The sequence below is a fragment of the Equus caballus genome, chromosome 23, assembly GCF_041296265.1.
Source record: "Equus caballus isolate H_3958 breed thoroughbred chromosome 23, TB-T2T, whole genome shotgun sequence".
NCBI classification, from domain to species: Eukaryota; Metazoa; Chordata; class Mammalia; order Perissodactyla; family Equidae; genus Equus; species Equus caballus.
The window spans coordinates 17,797,974-17,817,321 of NC_091706.1; the positions used below are offsets into that span (position 1 = coordinate 17,797,974).

The 19,348-nt window shown below is 43.9% G+C and overlaps 1 protein-coding gene and 1 pseudogene across 1 annotated transcript; both read right to left on the minus strand.

Moving 5' to 3' along the window:
• Positions 1-218: 218 nt before the first annotated feature.
• LOC111770238 (spermatogenesis-associated protein 31D4-like) lies at positions 219-5,656 on the minus strand (annotated as a pseudogene).
• Positions 5,657-7,059: 1,403 nt separating this feature from the next.
• On the minus strand, positions 7,060-19,049 carry LOC111770097 (spermatogenesis-associated protein 31D3-like). Its single transcript, XM_070248486.1, has 4 exons — positions 18,786-19,049; positions 8,467-8,512; positions 7,810-7,870; positions 7,060-7,530 (listed from the first exon to the last, which is right to left on the minus strand). Exons 1-4 carry the CDS (start codon positions 18,864-18,866, stop codon positions 7,095-7,097), a joined length of 624 nt encoding a protein of 207 aa, XP_070104587.1. The 5' UTR covers positions 18,867-19,049; the 3' UTR covers positions 7,060-7,094.
• Between the last annotated feature and the right edge of the window lie 299 nt (positions 19,050-19,348).

Genomic DNA, 19,348 nt, shown 5'->3' on the forward strand with positions numbered 1-19,348 from the left:
GGGATGGGTCACCTTTGGGAAGCCCCAGTTTCTTCTCTGGGAACTTCACAGTGTCTGTCATGATCTTCTCAGCTTCAGTCATCCTGGTAAAAGCAGCTCTCCTTTTAACTAGGCCTCTGCTCTGCACAGATGAAATGGGGCTGCCCTTTTCCTTGGAATTCTCTTGCCTTTTGCATTTTATCCCAGGATGAAGTCATTGCAAAAAATGATTCTTTTTTTTTTCTGAAAAGGTTTTCAGGAGGAGGCTGTCCCTTCTGTGATGGGGTCTGGGAAGACTTGCTCCAAACCGTCTGCTCTAATGCCATGTCCTGAGCAGGGAAACTCTTTCTTCTAGGTTGGGATGTCTCCAACCCTGCATCCCCTCCACCAAGCTCTTCTGCTTTGTGGCTGGTGGTAAATTCTTATCCTGGCACCTCCTTAAGACTTTCTTAGGGAACCAAGGCTCCTGCTGCTGCTCCAGGATGATTCCTCTGTCCTCCAAATGGACATGCAGTACCTGGGAAGCTCCCATGTCACCAGTGAGACACCCTGGGCATGAGTCAGTGAGGCCTTGTAAGTCAAGCTCTGTGAGGCAAGGCACCCATCAGTGGGTTGGCCTTGGAGCTGGCTCTGCTCCCTCTTCTCCAGTTTAGACTTTAACTCACCAAACAGCTGTTCTTTAAGGTCTAATTATTTAGGATCTTGGCAAACTGGTCTTTTTGGTGGGCGGCTTTCAGTGGTAACAGCAGTTTCTACTTTAAACTCATTTGCATTTACCATTTGGGGGCTTCCCAATTTGCTGGTTGTCAAGATGTCTCCAGTTCTTGATTGAAGAGCATTGAGCTCCTCAGCCCTGAATATTTCCCTAGATACATTGAGCAAAGAGAAAGGTTCTGACTTCTCCATCTTTCTGCCCTGTTGCTTTTCTACTCCATCCCTGGAACTCACACTCTTATCCTTTGGCACATGTCCAGCCCCAGCTTGCCTTGCAGGCAGCTTTGGCGTACATCTGTTGCCTAGTTGAGTCTGTCTCTGACTTGTTTTGCCTGTGGTGCCATGTGTGACAGGCAGGAGAGTCTGTCTGGCACCCTTACTTCTCTGAACATCCTCAGCAAGCTCATGGTTGATACCAGAGGGCGATTGTCTCAGAGTCCCCAGTCTTTCCTTGCCCACAGGTGAGGCACTCAGGATGGGGCTGAATTTGCTGTTCCCACTGAATTTGCTGTTCCCACTTGTCTCCATGAAGAGACTTATAGCTTCCTCTAAAGGGCTTGAAGTGCCCAGATTTGGAGTACTGGGATACCCTGTTCTCCTACAGAAATCCCACACTCTCTAAATCACCCAACCCAGGACTAGAGAATCACTGTGTTTGGGATTTTATCTGGGAACCCACCAGTTACAGTGGAATTTAGAAATGGTAGGAAACTTGACTCCTGAGGATCTGGCTCATTGACTATGTGAGGAAATGGAAAATAAGAAGCATGCTAAATCTATGATTTCCTGGTTATTGCTACCTGTAATAGCCAAAATGAAGTAAAAGAAAGTGTTGGGTCAGACCTTGATGCTGAACCAAGCTCTCAGATCTAGGTGGATCTGAGCTTCAGCCATTAGCCTCAAAGCCTCCTAAAAAAGGAAAAAATTATGCAGGGACAACAGAAAGTACCTCTAAGACCTATGGTCACCAAGAAGGTCGTAAATGTAAGGGAGGGCAAAACCAAGAAACAACTGGAACCAGGGGATATAGCGTGAAGGAGCTGGCTCATTTTGTGGGTTGGTATCATCAGCTTCCTGAAGAGCCTTTACCAAAATGGATTATGAGAATAATCAGTTTGGGGGCTGTGTCTTTGGTGTTGAATGCTGCAGACTGGAAGAGCATGTTTGGGTTGATGCAGAATCCGAAGCTCACTATTGAACTAGTATAGATGGCTGTATGTGATCCAGACACACAGAAAGTTATTCCTGAGGGAATGGCCAACCTGGTGGACTGGATAAAAGCCACTGTAAAGTGTGTTTATACTGATAAGGGGACTGTCCAACTCCCCCTGTAAATGCCAAATGGAACTCCCAGATGAAGCAGCTGATATGCTTCAAATGCAGGCCATGTGGGGCTGGCTTTATGATGACATTCACCCACTGAATATGCTCATTACCCAGGTTATGGTAAATGCTGTAATTAAGAGGGCCCTGTTGCATGGGCGGCCCATGTAACTTTATGGCTACAAAATCAAACAACAGTTCAAGAAGCCTTAATTGGATTTGCTATCTTAGCTTCCCCATGTGGGTCCTACTGATTCCAAGAACATTAAAGTAATTAAGAAAATAGGGAGAGTCAAGGGACTCCACCCCGTGGAAGTCTTTGGATGGTTGTTGAAACATGGGATGAATAAAGTGGACATTGACGGAGTTGAAACAAAGGTGTTGATGCAGCACTGCCAGAGATGGGGTAGACCAATGGGGCTCCTTTTTGGTCCCCCAACATTAAAAGGTCCCAAACAAGTCTGCTCTGTTTACCCCATTTTGGAGGAATTTAAACCAGAAGGCAAAGACTACAACCAAAAACCTGACTAGGAATCCCTTGGGGCAATGGTTAGGAAGTTAAACAAGTTAAAGATTGACCAAGACCCAGGGTCCCTTGGCTTGACTCCTTCCTGGGGATCCAAAGCCTTTTGCACAAAAGTGGGCACCAATGGTCAAGGGGTGGAGAAGAGAAGTTCCCAGGACTCCTTGATACAGGAGCCCCGCAAACTGGGGTACCAAAAGCCACTGGGGAGGCCCTGACTTGGACTACAATTAGAAAGAGAGAAAGCAAATATGTAATGTTTGATAGGATTATGAAATTTGGAGTGTTTAAGCAGGTGTTATGTAAAGAAGTTAGATCTCCTTTATCGGAATGTTTTATGGGAATGGGTATTGTATCTGGCCAGAGAACACTTCCCTTACCTAGAATTGTGAAACCAAACCTGTAGAGTGAAGTCCTAATAAAGGCTACAGTTAATAATGTAAAAGTCGATGGAATTAAGGTAAAAAATTGTAGGAGAATTGGTATGTTTGAACAGGCTTTATGTGAAGTGGTTGCATCTGTTTTACCTGATTGTATTATGGCGAAGGGTGTTGTATCTCACTGGGGAATGTTCTCCCTACCAAGTATTGTAAAACTGAAGGCATGTAAATTTGCCCTTCAAGCCATATTAATTGGACATGGTAAATGGGAACCAGTAAGATTGTCTGAGCATACGTAGTGTGGAATAGAAGCTGGAGTGCTGGTAGGGACAAATTCTCTGTGCAGTGGCCCTACGTGGGGCATAGACTGGGGCTTATGGCAAGAGCCTGGGAGCACCTCCCAGCATCGACTACTGGGACTTTGGACTAGAGAATTTCCATTTTAGGGGCATTTATTACCTTGGTATCTGACATTGTCAATTGAAGCCACCTCTAAGACTGTAGGACACAAAATGATCATGAAAACCTGAAATACGCACAGTGTTTTTGGTGATGTCAGAGAAACAGTCTAATCAGTGCCCAGAAATATTCTATAATAAAATGGAACTGGTTTATACAGCTTAATTCTGCCTGGGGAATGAAGGAAGAGATACTCACGAGCAGGGAGACTTTTTTTCCCTAGGACTGCCATTGGAACTGCATGAGGAGCTGCCTGATTCTATTGTCACTTGGACAGTGCCCTGTAAAGAGCCCTCAACTGATTAGCAAAGAGCTGCTTGGCTTGTGGATGGCAGTTCCAAGGTGAGCATGCAACATCCTGTTTGGCAGGTCACCAATGATTCAAGAAGGTAAATACAAATCAGTTCAGTGGGCTAAATTACATGCTCTTTTCCTAGCAGTGATGGAAGAATTGAACAGTGGTAAAAGACCCTGTGTTTGGTTTTTTACTGATGCATGGGCAGTAGCCAATGGCTTGGCCATATGATCAGGTAGAAGGGCAATGGAAACTTGGCCTATTAAAGGGATGCCTGTATGGGGCATGGCCCTATGGAAATTTGAGAGGTGTGTTAAGCTAGGACATGTCGATGCCTTTGAGAAGAACTCCCTTCCAGATTTGGAAGGTGATTAGAATCCACAAACAGATAGCTCTCTGTGTTCACTTGAGGCGCACACCTGGTTCCCTGAAATGAGTGGACATGGGGGCACTGCAGCAATGCAGAAATGGGCGAATTTAGATAGAGTCCTCTTACACCCTGTGAGGCACAAAATGCCAGTAAGAACTGTTCTGCCTGCCAACAAGGTACATGGAGATTGCAGAGGCTCTGTGGCAGATTCCCTGGTAGGAAGGCCTGAACATATGTGGCAAGTGAGACTGATGCTGGTAGCCCTTGGGGGGCTATAAATGGGTCCTAAGAGGAATAGACACTGACTCTGGACTGGGCTTTGCTCACTCAGTGGTAGATACAAATGCTCAGAGCCCTATAAAAGAACAGGAAGAGAAGATAGTACACTGATTTGAATGGCTGACTCATTTCTTCAGACCAAGGAATATGATTTAGAACCCACCAGGTCCAACAATGTGCAGAGAGATATCCTCCTCAGAGTAGTAGTTTTATAGAGAATTGGAACAGGTGATTAAAGTATTGGTTGTCTAAAATGGGGGGATATAAAGGCATGAAGGGCTGGCTTACACAGTTTCACAAATATGTGCTCACACTCAGCATGAGCATGAGTGAGGCTAAAAGACTCACCATGTGACTAGTTAGGTCTTTCTCAGAGTGGCATACCCCAGATCCTTATCTGAAGAGCTCCATGGGTCACTAAACAGATGATCTTTTGAGCCATTCTCTGGGCTATGTCCCTGATTCTTCCCCACGTCCTCTTCTAGATGAAGCATTTCTGAGCCCCTCTCATGGAAATTTCCAGATTGGCTCAATCCAACATTTAGATTTTTATTCACAGAGACCCATGAGAGTCCATGATTGCTCTCCAAATCAGCTATGTCTGATAAATCTCTCAGAGGTATCATCAGTGACAGAGACTGATGGATCCTGCAGGGCAGGCCCCAGTGGTGTTGGATGAGCCTCTTTCGAAGGTGATGGTCTAGTTTCTTCTGAAGCTCATCACTGAGAGGAAATGCTCCAGGAAGGATGGAGATTGAAACATGGGCCTGCGAGGCCTGGGGGTAAGGAGAGTTGGGAGCTCAAGGACATAAGTCTTCCCCAGATCTTTGGACCACAGAAGGTGAACTCCACAATCTTTCCTGTTGCTTCTGCAACACATTCCATTCTAGTTGTTGAATTTCAGATGAAATGAAAGACTCTGATTCATTCTGGGGTCTATGGAAACACATTCCACAGGTCTCAGTCTCAGGTAGAGGACCAGATGGTAGGATGGGGAGTGGGGACTGAAGGTGGGCCTGGGGCTGGACCTGAGTGAGAGGTAGGGGCTGGGATTGGGACAGGATTTGAGGCAAGGCTTGAGGCTGGATCTCAGGCGAGGACAAAGGTAGAGGATGGGAAAGTACTGGGGATTCTTGGTCCATGGAGGCATTTGAGATTCTATTGAAAATGAAGATTGAGGAACCATCACCTGAGACATGGTCAGCAGAGGGGCAAGGACTTGCTGTGCAAAGATGGGAGACCCCAGAAGAGCTGGACATGTTTTTGCTGTAAATGGTCCTCTGAGGTCTTAGGATATAGAAGCTGCTGGTGCACAAACAGCTCCTTTGGTTTCCCTTTGCTGCTCCAAAAAGGAAGGGAGAATGCTGAGTCATGCTTATCAGCAATTGACTCCAACATTTTCCCTAAAGAATTTAATTGGTAGTGTGCCCTAAGTTGTTTTGGGAAAGAACCTCTTTTCTTTTCCTTTTCTTTCAACATCAGGAAATCACTCCTCTGTTGGACTTGTCTCTCCAGGAGTGCCAGCACATCAGGGATGAGAAACAAGAGGTTTCCAGGCTCTACACGGTTGGCTGCAGGGTCTTCCCAAAAAGAGGCCTCCAAAGAATGGATGGCAAGAAACTCTTGATTGAGATCGTATGGTGCCAAGGTGGAAGGGAACAAGTCTTTGGCATGAGTTTGCCATGAAGAGAATTCTGAAACTGACAGACTTGAATGGTCAGTGCCTCTGATTGTTGGGACATAAGTGGACAACCCACCAGGGTGTCTGGAGATGAGTTCTGTGGAACAGGCTTCAGTAGGATGGAAGCCAATTCAGATTGAGTCACAGTTAAAGCACTGTCTGGTGATGGTGAATCAGACAGGCTTGATGGTAAATCATGACAAACCAATGTATCAGTGGGATTCATTGGGACAAATTTGGTAAGGGGTGGATGTCTTGGGAAAGAGTGGGATCAAGAGAGAAGATGGCATGCAGAGATAAAGAGGCATTTAGTTGAAGAACAGGATCCAGTATCTGAGTGTCATGTGGTGGGAGGGGGGAAAGGCAAGGGGTAGGGCTAGGGTCTGGCCCCCTGGGAATTTGGAATCCAAGGGAGTAAAAGATTCTGGTGGCAGAGAGTGACCTGTTGGTGGGAGAATGCTGAGTCATGTTTATCAGCAATTGACTCCAACATTTTCTCCAAAGAATTTAATTGGTAGTCTGGCCTAAGTTCTTGTGGAAAAGAACCCCTCATCAGAAAATCACTCCTCTTTTGGACTTGTCTCTCCAAAAGTGCCAGGACATCAGGGCTGAGAAATGGGAGGTTACCAGGCTCCACAAGGTTGTTGGCAGGGTCTCCCCTCAAAAAGCGCTCTGAAGAGTGGAGGGCAAGAGCTCTTGATTGAAATCACATTGTGCCAAAGTGGAATGGAACAAGTCTTTGGCATGAGCGTGCCACGAGGAGAATTCTCAAACCAAGAGGCTTGAATGGTCAGTGCCTTTGATTGGTGGGACACAAGTAGAAAACCCACCAGGGCTATCTGGAGATGAGATCTCCACCACAGGATTCAATAAGGTAGAAATTGAATCGGATTGAGTCACAGTTAAAGCACTGTCTCGTGGTGGTGAAACAGACAGGGTTGGTGGTGTGTGATAATAAGTCAATGAATCAGTGGGATCCATTGTCTGGGACACATTTCGTAAGACGTTGACATCTTGGGAAAGGGCTGGGTCAAGAGAGAAGATGGTATGCATGGACAAAGTGGCCTCTGGTTGGAGAACAAGATCCACTGTCAGAGTGTCATGTGGTCGCAGAGGAGGAAAGGCAAGGGGTTGGGGTGGGGAATGGTCCATTGTGAAATCAGAATCCAAGGGAGGAAAATCTCTGGCAGCAGAGAGTGACCCATTGGTGAGGGCGAATGAAAGTCAGCTAAGGGTGTCATTGAGTTAGGTGAAAGAATGGAGGGGGGTGTTGGGGAAGGCTCAGGTGGAGGGGCTGGTGTTAGGCCTCCTGGAGGGACTTCTGAGAAGGCAGAGGACAGAGTGAATGATGACTCAGTCACAGAAGCTGTGGAAGCCAAAGAGGACACAGAGAGGGTATCATCTTCCAGGTCTTCCAGGAACAACAGCCGATTGACTTCTGCAGTTGTGCTATTACACACCTCACAGGAGGGGTCTGGACATAACAGTTGACGAAAGCGGGTGGTATCATGATGCTGGCCTGAAGGGCTGTGGGAGACAGGAGGTACAAAACTGCAGCCAGGACCAGAAGAAAGGAGGACCTGCTGGCCTGGGGGGGTAGGGGCCACCTGAAGCCTGCTGCCCCTTCACATTGCCCCACATCCATGACTTCACAACACACTCAGCAGCGCTCACCCCAAGGCCTTCATTCACATACCCGTTCCTATGGCAACCCCCTGGCATGACTAGGGCAGGCTGCACTGAATCCCTGGAATTGCACAGAACATGCTAAAGAGGAATCAGGAAAGAAGTGGAAAGACTGCTTACCTTTTCAGAATGGAAATCAGCTTCCTTATGTCCTCTGTTTCCCTCTTGTCATGTCTCCAACCTGGGAAACCAGGAGAGTGGGTTATGGAGGGAGTGGGTAGAAGCATAGGTGTTAGTATGGACTCCCATAGGAGTCCCTTTATGGGAGACCTTTGGGACATTAAACTCTGAAGGCCCCAAGAATCAGCAGATGAGGTCAAATGGTCAATGATATTAACAAGGTTCATATGTGTATGTTGCTTCATTTGTAAAGTACCTTCACATACATTATCTCATGTGATGCTCGAAACCACCATGTGAGGAACACAGGTCAATGGTTACCTCAAAGACGAATCTTATCATCCAGGAAGTCAAAGTACTTTCACGAGGTCAGGAGACAGAAGCTCTGACTCTTGACATCTAACATGGCCACCTATTGGGCAACACCCATTGTCCAGGTTCATCACTGCTTCATGCCTAGAGGTGGGGAGAGCAGGAATCTGAGAAGCGTTTCAGGTTCTGACTGCCTTCCCATGAGCCTCTCCTCTGAGGGCTCTATTTTCTGACAGGGACTGTAGCTAGCAACTGACATCCTCAGAAGTCATGGACCTGGGACCTCATGGAAAGGACAAGAAGAGCCATCCTTGGAGAGCTTAGATGGAATAAGCAGAAACTTACCTCCTGATGTTCCAACTTTCCTTCTCCTCTTGGCTGTGCCCTTACGCTGAGAACAAAAAGAAAAGAATCAGAAGCTGGGACTCATTTCTCTCCCTTCTCTCTCTAGGAAACTCAGATACTCATTATCCATGAATAATATGCCTACTTTAATGAACAGAACTTTGTGTTCCTTCCTGTTATTAATTTTTTTAATGATAAAGTATTTCCATTTTTCCTTCTTTGAACAACTCGAAGAAAGATTTTGTCTATGAGGTCTACAACTTGGTATTCTGAGTCAGAAGTTCTCTGCTCAAGGAGGGCATAGACTCTGAGGTCAACAGACACGCCTGTGGTCCCTCAGATAGACCATGTGTCCTGGACAGAGCTCAGACTCCAGCCTCTGCTCAGAGGCTCAGCCCTGCTCTTCTGATCAGCCAGATAAAAATGACGCCTGACAGGTGAATGTGACTCATGATCCAGTGTTGGGAACTCTGTTCTCCTGCATAGATCCCAAACTCTCTAAATAACCCAATCCATGGCCATGAAATCATTGTATGGAGTTTTATTCTGGAATCCTCTACCACACCCAGAGGGTCTGTGAGCTTCAGTTGGAAACCTTAGTCCTCCCTAACCCCTAGTTCTGCCCAGTCTCTTCCCCTAAAAGAATGACATTCTATCCTCTCCTCAGACTTCCCTCTTTAGTTGTCTCTCTGACCAAACCAAACTCATTTAGCAATGTGGGAAGAGGAATGGGAAAGTAAATAATCATTTTTTGAGAGGTGGCTTCCGGTTCCAGCTCTGACATTTTGAAGAGCTTTGGAGTCATCTGTCCAGTCTTTAGAAGAAGCAAAAAGCTGAACAAACTTTAAATCAGTTACTTTTCTTGGAGCCTTCGGAGAATTGAGGTCACAGGGCAAACCACTACCCAAAATCCAGACGGGGTGAATGCAAGAATTCCAGTCGAGATTAGCTCACCTGGAGCAGAAATGCTAGAGTCATAAACTGGTAGAAACACTTAAAGGGACACTTTGACAAATCCTCAAGGATGTGTGTGGGCTAGCATGAGAGTGAGAAACTCCTGGGGTCACTCTCTTATTGGGGCCCCCAACTTATTCACAGATTTTACCATCAGGAACTCCACCATGTTCTCACAGTGAAGAGACCATGAAGAAACTCTGATGTTTCTGGTGGGGGAGGGTTGGGAGAGAGAAAGTAACCATTTTGAAAACATTGAAATATCCCTTGAATGTTCTCCATAACAGAAGCCTACTTAGCAGGGCAAAAACTACCAAGCCTTATCCCACATGGGAGAAAGGAATTACCTAACTACAACCCCCTCCAGCCTTCCTGTCTCATGTAAAGAGTGAAAAGAAGAATAAAATAGAAGCACTTGTGAACATCACAACCCAGAGACGCAGGCCTACTAAAAGGCTGAGATTTAATCATATCCCCACCTCCAACACCTTATCACCACATCCACAGCACACCAGTGAAGTAAAAGGATCATGGCTGAAGGAGCTCCAAGGCATAGGCTCTACTTAAGGATGAGATTTAGGGAAACCTAAAGACACCAGGAAACACAGAAACAAGGACACTAGAGGAAATTGAAGCCTCTGACATGTACAGCTACAGGAAATATTAAACACACCCCAACACCTAGGCAGATTAACAAAACTTCACAGTAAAGGTCTATTTACTTCAGTTCCTATTACCCAATACATCATGTCTGCTTTCAACGAAATATTACAAGGCATGGTAAAATGCAAGAAAAATCAGTCTGAAGAGACAAAGCAAGCACCAGATCTACATTTAGATGTGACACAGCTTTTGGAATTATCATACACTGAATCTAAAATAACGATGATTAATATGTTAGGGGCTCTAGTGGAAAAGTAGACAGCACACAAGAACAGATGAGGAATGTAAGCAGAGAGAGGGAAACTCTTAAGCATGAATCAAAAGGAAATGTTAAAAACCAAAAACACTGTAAGAGAAATGAAGAATGCCTTTGATTGACTCATCTGTAGATTGCATATAGCCAAGGAAAGAACACATGAGTTTGAATATATATCAACAGAAACTTTGCAAATTGAAATGCAAAGAGGAAAAGAGTTGTTAAAAATTTTAAAACCCAGAATATCCAGGAACTGTGAGACAGTTTCAAAATGTTTCACGTACATGTAATTGGAATACCAGAAGGAGAAAAAAGATCAGAGAAGAAGAAATATTTGGAGTAATAGTGGCCAAGGATTTTCCGAAATTAATGATAGTTTAGCCATAGATTGTGGAAGCTCAGAAGAAAACAAGATAAATACTAAAAAACTGTATACCTAAACATATCATATTCATACTGTAAGAAATCACAAGATAAAATCTTGAAAGAATCCAGAGGAAAATAAACAACTCTAGATCTAGAAGAACAAGGATAAGAATTGTGGTCTTCTCATCATAAACCATGCAAGCAAGAAGAGAGTGGAGGGAAATATGTAGAGCTGAAAGAAAAAACACCCATCAACCTATAATTTTTTGTCTAGTGAAATTATACTTCAGAAGTGAAAGAGAAATAAAAACTTTCTTAGACAAACAAAAATTGAGGGAATTTGTCAGTAGCAGACCTGCCCTGCAATAAATGTTAAAAACAATTCTTCAGGGAGAAGGAAATGATAACTCGGATCTACATAAAGGAAAGAAAGAGAAAAAAGGAATAAATGAAGGTGAAATAGGACCTTTATTTTTCTCATTCTCAATTGACCTAATAAAAATAATAATGATGATGATGTATTACATGTTTATAGTGTATGGATAAGTGAAATGAATGAAAAGAGTGTTCAAGGGACTTAGATTAGTTGTAAATGTATATTACAAACTCTAGGGCAACCACTGAAATATTTTTTTAAAGAAGGATAATCAGTATGCTAAGAGAACAGACAAAATGGAATCATATAAAATGCTTGTTTAAAACCAGAAAAGCCAGAAAAACTGGGAAGGAAAAAGAATAAAATGAATAGTAAATGGTTACAAACATTGTAGATATTAATCTGACTATTTTTTTAAAAAATCACTAAATGTAAATGGTCTAAGTTCACCAATTAAAAGACAGAGACTGTCAGACTGGATTAAAAAAAAGGTTCAATTATATGTTTTCTACAAAACACCCACTTTACATATAAAAATACAGATATATTAAAAGTAAAAGGACAGAGGAAAATGTACCATGCTAACACTAACCAAAAGAAAATAGGAGTAACTGTGTTAATTTCAAACAAAGCAGACTTCAGAACAAGGAAAATTATCAGGGATAAAGAGGAGCATTACATAACAACAAAAGGGTCAGTGCTCCAAGAAGACACAAGAGTCTTTAACATGTACACATCTAACAACAGAGTCTCAAAATATGTGAGGTAAAAACTGGTAGAACTTCAAGGAGAAATAGGTGACTCCACTGTTACTGTTGAATACTTCAACACCTCTCCATCAGAAATGGACAGATTCAGCAGACAGAAAATCAGTGTAGATATAGTTGACCTGAACAGCAGCATCAATAAACTTGATCTAATTGACATTTGTGTAATACTTCATCGAGCAACAGAATACACGTTCTTCTCAAACTCGCATGGAACATTCACCAAGATAGAGCACATTCTGGGCCACAAAACTCACTTCAACAAATATGAAATAGGAATCATACAAAGTATGTTTTCAGACCATAGTGGAATTAAACTAGAAATCAATTACAGAAAGATAGCTGGAAATCCCAAAATGTTTGGAGATTAAATACACTAATAACATGTAGGTGAAGGAAGAAGTCTCAAGAGAAAAACATATTTTAAACTAATTGAAAATTAAAATATGACATCAAAATTTGTGAGATGCAGCAAAAGCAGAGCTTGGGGGAATTAATAGCATTGAACACACCTATTTGAAAAGAAAGATTTAATATCTCTGAGGGACTCTGGTTCACTTACCTGATTGACATCTCTGTTTCCAAAATATTGGGAAACATGGATTTCTCTGTAGGTGGCACAATGACAGAAGAATGAGCACCATCCCACCCATGAAGGCAAGGATGGGAATACCTAGGAAGATGAGCTGGAGCTCAGCCATGGTGCAGTAAGGCTCCTCAAACAGGGAAGGTGGTCCTCGTCATGGGAAATGCATTGCTGCCTCAGGCAGCTGGGCATTAAGAGTGCACACTCTAGACTAGAGTTCCAGGCCCACGTCACAGAGTTTTAGCACAGACACCAAAGGTTCTTGAGGGGAGGGGAGGGGACAACACAAGAGAGATGAACCCACAACCCTTCCCCCACCATCCAGCCCAGCAGATCTGTCCATACCTCCAGGGCCCCTTAGATACCTGCAACCTACGTTTCAACTCCACCCATTCACCATACCATATATTTACCTTGGTGAAATTTTCTGTTTATTCTACCTGTTACCCAGATAATACCTAAGACCGTTTACTGCTTGATGATTTCCCTTTGGACCCCACATCATCTTTGAAAGTCTGCTATGCCCAGGGATTTACACCCCCAAGATCTACTCTGCCCTCACCTACAGCTTCCCTTGATACTTAATATGTTTTTACCTGTAGGAACCAGAAATATACTCAGCAGCAGCCCTAACCCCAATATCTCCCCAAAAGAATCCACTTTCACCAAGAAGCATGAGAGAGCAGAGTAGCCTGTACCAATGATTAGAAAACATGAGAAAGAGGGAGACAAGGGCATGGCTCACCCATGGACCCACGGCAAACAGCTTGAAAATCTTTAGTAGTACTTTTTTTCCCCTAATCCCTCTTAGGCTGTTCAGCCCCTAAGGGTTCTCAAATCTAGCCCCCTCCACCCAGTGTCTCACCCCGCTGCTCCCTCTCTCTTCTCTCTGCCAAATGCCCTCTTTCCCTGAAACATTTTTAATTTTTACTTAATTTTACAGAGCAGTTGTGCTCGACCATGACCCACAGGACCAAACTCATCTTAATTTAGGGAGTGGGCTTCTCTTTAGCATAAATTCTAGTGAGCACAAATGTCATTATCTTTAACAATACTTGTTGGTTTTTGTTTGTTTGTTTTTGCTGAGAAAGGTTCGCCCTGAGCTAACACCTGTGCCAGTCGTCTTCTGTTTTGTATGTGGGACACCACCACAGCATGGCCACTGACAACTGGTGTAGATCTGCGCCCAAGAACTGAGCTCAGGCTGCCGAAGCAGAGCACGCAGAACTTAACCAGTAGTCCATTGGGCTGGCCCCTGTGTCTTTTTGTTTTTAATCACACCTATGGTTACTTCTTCCATTAAAGGTTTTATGGTTTTTTTCCCTTCTACTTTCTGTCTTTTCACCAAAATTCCCATTGGTATCTTTATACTCTTTTAAACAATAGTGTCATTTTTATTGATGGTGTACATGTATTTATTTCATCTCCCCATGCTAGCTAGTCATTTAATAGTCCTAACTCTTACAGCTTCATTATTTAGTGCTAAACTGCTGAAATGAAGCCCTGTGTCATGTCCTCCCTCTGCCTGCCTGCTTTGCCTCGCTGAGTCTGAAGAATCGGTCTGGGCTGTAGACAGTCCTTTCCATCCCACGTGAGAGGGTTTACCAGTAACGACAGCTTGTTTTTTGACTTGTCTTCTCCTGCATCCACAGCTTCACTGTTGTCTCCTCCCAAAAGAAAGGTACACTTCAAGCTCACCACTCTCACATAGCCTACCTGTACTGCAGGAGGCGTCTCTGTTCAGTAAAATCACTGCACATATCTTGGCATCTCTGGCGCTTTTTTTTTTTTTTTTTTTTTTTTGCTGAGAAAGATTCTCCCTGAGCTAACATCTGTCACCAATCATCTTCTTTTTGCTTGAGGAAGATTTGCCCTGAGCTAACATCAGCAGCCAGTTTTCCTCTATTTTGTGTGTGGGTCATCACCACAGCATGGCCAACAAGTGGTGCAGGTCCAGACCCAGGAACTGAACCCAGGCCAGTGAAGCAGAGAGCACCGGACTTAACCACCAAGCCACCGGGCCAGCCCTTCTAGCATTGTTTTTTAGTAGCACATCTGGTCCTAACTTCCCCTAAGCTCCCCAGGACTCGCAATTGTGAAAACATGCTTTAAAGTCTGAGCAAGTTAATTCCACCGAAAAAATTTCCAGGTGAGAAGGGATTATAAGAATGGCACAATGAATGTGGTCTTCAAAAGTGGCCCTGTTGTTAGGCAGGCTGAGAAACTGATCCAGATTAAAGGAGACCGAAGACACATGACAAGTAATGCAGTTTGTGATTGTAGACTGAACCCTGTAAATGAGGCTCAAAAAAAAAAAAGCCACAAAGGACATTACTCAATAAATTGTCAAAAGTGGAATATGAATGGGAGATTAGTTAAAAGTTGCATGCCAATGTTAAATTTGCTGAAGGGAATAACCTGTTGTATGTAAGAATATCTTTTTCTTAAGAAATACGCAATGAAATATTCAAGGAGAAAGTGCATGATGCATGAAATGTATTCCCAAATATTCAGGAATGTATGCATGTTTTTCATATGTGTGTGTGTGTTCATATAGAGAGAGAAGGGGAGGGAGGGAAGGACACAGAAACATACGAAGACAGAGGAGAGAGATGGAAAATGGGTCAAATATTAACAGGTAAAGGGTGTGGTTGTTTACCATCCATGCAACTTTTCCACAAGTTTATTTCCAAATAAATATGTTTTAAAAATGAGCTATTGACTGTTGTCCTGAATTTTACCTAACCTTTGAGATTTGTGGCTTTGATTCCAGCAGCTGCCACCACCAGCATACCTAGACCCCAGAAGTGTGCAATGGTGACTTTAAAACAGTTAACTCAGGTTCTGTCCCCGGCAAGAAACCCAGGATCCTCTTGGCATATTTGAAGCATGCTAACATTTCAACAGGGTTACAAAATACTGGAAAAGAGCACCCCCCCCCAAAAAAAAGATTTTTAAAAATTATAAACAATATAAAAAAAAACAAGAAAAAGAACACAAAATTCAACGTGTACAGCATGGAACCCTTAATTTCTTTCCTATTTGGTGTCACCCGGTCTTCGGTCTTCTGGCATTTTGAGATGTGAGTTGGTTTGCTGCTCTGCTAGTCAGTTACCACACCTCCACTGGATTTCCATCTTCCAAAAATGTGTTGACATCTTTTGTCCTGTCCTCTCCTTGTCATCCTCAAGTGCTTATTCTTTTTGTGTCCTTGCCTTGTTTTAACAGCTTTATTGAAATATAGTTCACATACCTTACAATTCACCTGTTTAAAGTGTATAATTCCATGGTTTTTAGTATATTCACAGACATGTGTAACCATCACTACAGTCAGATTTAAAACATTTTCATGGCTTCAAAAACAAACCTTGTGACCTTTAGCTGCCATCTCTCCCTCCCCTCATCCTCCCAGCCCTAAGCAACCACTAATCTACTTTCCATTTCTCTAGATTTCCATATTCTGGACATTTCATACGAATAGAATAGTATGTGGCTGTGACTGGCCTCTTAGCATTGTCCATCCATGTTGTAACATGTATCAGTACTTTTATTGCCAAAAAATACTATGTTGTCTGGATATAACACATTTTATTTGCCCAGTCATCGGTTGATGGAAGTTTAGGTTGTTTCCATCATTTGACTGTTATGAATAGTACTACTGTGAACATTTGTGTACAAGTTTTTGTGTGCACACGTTTTCATTTCTCTTGAGTATGTACCTAGAAGTGAAATTTCTAGGTCTTATGGTAACTGTGTGTTTACCTTCTGAGGAACCGTCAGATTGTTTTCCAAAACACCTGCACCATTTTTCATTCCCACCAGCAGTGTATGAGGGTTCCCATTTCTCCACATTCTCACCAACACTCGTTATTTATCTGACTTGTTTATCCTAGCCATCCTGTTTGTGAAGTGCTATCTCACAGTGGTTTTGATTTGCATTTTCCTGATGACTATTAATGTTGAGCATCTTTCCATCTAATCTTTTTAACGGTGTTTTGGGAAGGAGAGGAGTTAAGTGTTTGAGCTGCTATGTTTAACTCAAAACACAATAGCTCATTGTAAATGTATGACAGGAAAAATTTTCTTCTGAATATTTGAAAACACATAGTGATGTCAAGTCTTTATCACATGTATAGCTTTCTCCTTCTGTACTCTCTGCATGCTGTAGTCACTGTGTTATTAAGGGACTGCAACACCGTGCACTGCATTTGCTCAGGAAGATTCCTTTCTATGAGGGGTGAGGGAGGAGTTCACTTGGGTGACTCCTCAGGCTTCACTGCAGGACCGAGCAGAACTGATGGCCAAAGCCTCTAAAGCTCAGTGCTTTTGGTCCCCACGGCTGTGTCCATCTGTTGTGGCTCAGTGTGCCCCACAGGTGTAACTGTCAAAAAATCGTGAGAACTGTGACACGGGCACAAAGCATACGTCTGAGAGACAGATGGCAGGATGTTCTGATGGGCTTTTGCCCTTTAACCATAGTGTAGGAGACGGGCCGTATCACACGTGCCAGATGACAACTCTGAGAGCGGGTGAGGGGTACATGGGAAGATACACTGCTCTCATGCACGTTTAAACATTTCTGTAATGGAAAGCTTAAAACAGTGAAAGTTGGGTGCCTCATAAGGAGACGGAGGGGACGAGAGGATCCCTGGCAAGGGGGCTCAGTCTGTGAAGACGAGGGTTTAGCTCTCGCAATAAGGACATTTCAGGAAGTGTAATTCCATTGAGGTTAGGAAAGAAACCTCTTTTCATATAACAGGAAAGAAGGAAAGGAGTAATGGGAAAGGGTTTTTGTGAAGATGTTTTGACGGAAAGTTCCTATCTCATGGCTTCTAGCTCCTCTGTGAATGGTGGTCCAGTACATCTGCTGAGCAAGTGGAGACAGCCTAAGTTTGAGGAAAGTGAAGGAGATTTGAAATAAAGTAGAGAGGCATCAGAGAGAATGGACTAAGGAAACAGTGACCTAAGCCCCATTTGTTTTCCTCACGTGTTGGTAAGCATGGAGTCATTATTTGTGGAATGAGCCAAGGTTTTCCAGCTAGTGCTGGGGCTGAATTTATCGTGGCACCAGTAGATTCCATTGTGAGATTTAATCCAGTAGTGATCAGTTACTTATAGGAAGGCGTTTCTGGAAAAGGCAGAGATGAGATTTTGCCAGACAGGAAGGATTAAAGGGGATTAGTTGGGGCCCATTTGTAATGGACCTTTTTAAATGTTGGCTACCTGACAGACCATCAAATTTACCTTGGAGAGGGAGGAAATGAAGACAGGAGCTAGGTGGATAGATGAAGGGTAAGTGGAAAGATGAATGGCTTGGAGTTAAAAATGATTAAGGGGCCTGTACACCAGAAGGATCAGGGATGAGGCCAAAGGGTGGAATGTCAAACTGTGTTAATCCAGATGTCAGAAGTGTTCCTGGTGATAAGCCCTGGAGTGTGGCAGTAACTGTCCTGGAATGGAAGTAAAGGACCCTAAGATGAGATGATGTAGGATCTGAGGGGTCGGGCTATTGGCTGGTCCATCCACATGGATGTTCGAGCCCTCCACGGCCTCCTCACCTCTTCGGTTCTCTGCCCTGGGCCCTGTCCCACCTTTTGTCCCTCCTAGGGCCTCCACAGAATCTGCATTATTTTTTGACCCTAAGCTTCAGACATTGGAGGGTCAATGGCATAACTCTGGACAAGAAAATACAAGTGTGGAGTGAGCGAGGGCTGTGGTGGACATCGGTTTTGTTTTTTCTCTTTTAAGACCTAGCATTCACAAGTCTTTCTGCAAGAACTACCTCAAGTGCCCTCTAGGGCACTCACCCCATGTTTGAGTCCCAGTCTATACAAGTGGAGTTGCCTTCCCTCCAGGCCCTATTGTAAGGGTGGGTATGTGTGCAGTCCATGGTGAGTCCCCCAAACATCTGTAACCTGGTGCATAGTCTGGGACTCGCCTCTGGTTCATGAGCTGCAGGTGTTCTTGGGGAGAGCAACCATGGCTCCACCGAGGCCATGAATATCAAAGGAGGCACCTCCATCCTGAATGTGAACTTTAGACAGTAAGGGCAAGATCTTGTGTATTTCCATTGAGCATGGATGGAAGAAAGGCACCAAGATCACCTTCCCCAGGAAGGGGATGCCATGCCTGATGACCTCCCTGCAGATATTGTTTTAGTGCTCAAAAGAGCAGCCCCATGCCTTTTCAGAATAAGGCTGTGCAGTGCTCTGATAAGCTTCAAGGAAGTGGTGCCTGGATCAGATTGAGGAAGGGGCAGGGGGAACAGGACAGGGTGACAATATGGATGATGAGGCATAAACCTTTGTTCCACCAGCAAGGTCATTCCTTCCCCTCTTCAGTTTTTCTTACCTTCCCACTCCGTCTAAGGCATCTTTTCCTTACTCTCGGCTTTATTTTACCCTGGGAGGTAGGTGGCTGCCTGGTCAACATTACTACCACTGACAGCCAAGTGATGCTTTTGCTCTGCAACAAAATGTCATCAATCAGCAATCTGAAGAAATACCCAGGGAGGGGAACCACTTCCCCCAGCTGTCTTTCCAGTAAGGAAACTTCAGTGTAAAGTCTAAAGTATGCTTCCCCACCACATTAAGATAACCCACGTGACAGATTCTTAAGCAGCATCTGTGCTGTTCCTAGCCCCTCCCCCACCAGCCCAGGATCCACTGAAGCAGTAACCCCCAAACACTTCTCTCCAGGGTTCACCCACCTGTGGGGTCCTCCGGTCACTGACTTATAAATCATGATGAAGCCACTGTTTCTTCTTCACTGTTATCGTCTGAAAAATGTACCTGTCCTTGACCCTCTTCAGATATAGAAGACCTGTCTTCCCTACTGCTCTGCAGGATATGAAACATCCAGTGAGGGGAAGGTGTGGGCTGCTCTACGTTTTCGTTAAGGCTAAGCTAAGAGGC

What these genes read in the sequence shown, in the direction of transcription:
- LOC111770097 (XM_070248486.1), bottom strand. Translation starts at nt 18,866, where the DNA reads ATGTTGACCAGGCAGCCACCTACCTCCCAGGGTAAAATAAAGCCGAGA. An exon ending in GAAAGTTGGAACATCAGGAG is followed by an intron (nt 7,871 to 8,466) that starts GTAAGTTTCTGC and finishes CTGGTTTCCCAG; the next exon opens with GTTGGAGACATGACAAGAGG. An exon ending in CTGATTTCCATTCTGAAAAG is followed by an intron (nt 7,531 to 7,809) that starts GTAAGCAGTCTT and finishes TGTCTCCCACAG; the next exon opens with CCCTTCAGGCCAGCATCATG.